Genomic DNA, 2099 nt, shown 5'->3' on the forward strand with positions numbered 1-2099 from the left:
AACAAAAGTTAACTTGAGGGGGGGGGGGCAGGGGGAAAAATGCAACAGTGAATGAGTGGAAATCCAAAATCTCTGTAAATGTTCAGTAAAATCAATTTTTAAAAAAGTATTTGCAATGAAAAAATAATGTTAATATTCATTTTAGGTCCTGTATTTCTCATTTTAGTTGTTAACAATTTAGAATTTATGTTAAAAAGTCATGCGGCCTTGGGTATTTCTTTTTTTACTTAACTGTTTTATTTTGTTTACTTGTCTTCAATATGATTGTTAAATATTGTCTTAGAATAAAATCATAGTCTTTATTATCTGTTTTTCTTTGGTTTTTTTCAAGGGAAGGCGTGGAAAAACAGGACCCCCAGGAAAACCAGGGCCCCCAGGACCACCTGTAAGTAAAACTAGAATGACTGCCCCTTTCTATTTTCTGTGTATTTATCTTAGAGCTGATATATTCACAAGGCAATAATAATTTCTCTTACTATGGCTTTAGGATGACTTGTTTCAACACTGGAAGGATAATTTACGTTCATGAAGCTGTTCTATACTGCCCCCTCCTTCACCACCACCCATCAAGACTTAGGAGACTGATAGCTGTTCATGTGCTCCTTTACTGAGCCCTGGTGTCATAATAGGTTGGATGGCAGATTGTGAACTGAAAAGTATAATGTTGAAACTCACCGGCTGCTCCTTGAGAGAAAGATGATATAATCTCTTTCTATTAACATTTACAGCCTTGGAAGCCCAGTGGAGAGTTTGCATGAGTCAAAATTGATTAGATGACAGTTTGTAATTATATGGCATCAAATCGAAAACAGAAACCTGCCACTTTGGGGAAGGGAACAGTGAGTGCGTATTAATAGAGGAGGAACAACTCAGCAAAAGAGACTGAGCATGGTCATACAACTTGAAGAATGTAATCATATTCTTGTTCTTGTTGTGGTTTTTGTACCTTCGAGCCGGATCAAACTCAGAGCTGACCTTTTGGCAGGTTTCCATGCAAGGAGAATATTAACAATATTAACAATAACAAAATTAAATGGTTTTTTCCTAGAATGAGCTGCCTACCCGAACAGGCTTATGCCAGGTATTGAATGAAATGGATCATGTTCTGAACCCACCTGAACTCCCTCTACTCAGTTTCTCAACATCCAAGCTTGTAGTAACTTCAGCATCTAGAGAAGCAGATTCCCTTACTATAATGATATTCTATTAGTAGAATTACATAGAACGTTGTTTCTAAAAAGAACTATGGAGACCTTCTAATAAGTTATCTTATCTCTTTCCTTTCCCCCAGGGTTCTGGGGTGGGGGGAGGAGGGGAGAAGGTTTTTCATATTAACTATTACTATTACATCCAAAACTCATAGAATCAGCATCATGGGCTATTTTTCCAGATTATTTATATTAATTTACTAGACTACCAAGGCCTAGCAATTCCAAGATGTTCCTCTAACACTGCATTCTCCACCATCCTCAGAAATGATTGAATCGCCAGGCTCCTTTGACTTCATCTTACTTCACTTCAGGATTCTATCTGCACTCCCTGCTTGAAATTACTTGTTCTCTTCTCCTTGGACTTCTCTGTTTTCTTGATTCAGTAGCTTAGATTTCTGTCTTCTACCTATCAGGCCATCTTTCTTGTTCCCTTCATCCATAATTTTCCTTGTGTATCTATATACATCTTAAGTGAATTAATAACTCCCAGTGTTTTATTTCAGAGATTCTTCCAAGCTTATACATCCCATTGCCTATTCAATATATCCACCTGGATTTCTCCTAGGACAAAAGTTATATGGCCGAGGGGAGCTCTGGTGGCCTAGTGGCAAGGAGCTGCAACTACAATCCCAGAGGCTCATGGTTTGAATCCACCAGATGCTCTGCCGGGAAAGGAAGGACAATCTCCTCCTGTACCAGTCAGATCTGATTTGACGGTACACTCACACAAAAATTTTTTTAAAAAGTTATATGGCCGTGATTAAACTCTAAAAATAATCCTAGGTTTTCTTTTGGGTTGTATGCATTTATTGTGGGATGTGAATATTTCACAGACAATTTGTTAATGAGATTTTTTCATTTTTTAAATTATTTTAATTTTTTTCTTAC

At 37.3% G+C, this 2099-nt stretch overlaps 1 protein-coding gene across 1 annotated transcript in view; it reads left to right on the top strand.

The window, feature by feature from the left end:
* Positions 1 to 2099, top strand: part of COL19A1 (collagen, type XIX, alpha 1) — a 669215-nt gene that overhangs the window by 466065 nt on the left and 201051 nt on the right. The window contains exon 15 of the mRNA XM_006899482.1: positions 332 to 385. Within this exon, the coding sequence (XP_006899544.1) occupies positions 332 to 385 (54 nt within the window). The remainder of the gene's footprint in view (positions 1 to 331; positions 386 to 2099) is intronic.

This window comes from Elephantulus edwardii, unplaced genomic scaffold (assembly GCF_000299155.1).
Source record: "Elephantulus edwardii isolate Elephantulus edwardi_28Jun2011 unplaced genomic scaffold, EleEdw1.0 scaffold00258, whole genome shotgun sequence".
NCBI lineage: Eukaryota > Metazoa > Chordata > Mammalia > Macroscelidea > Macroscelididae > Elephantulus > Elephantulus edwardii.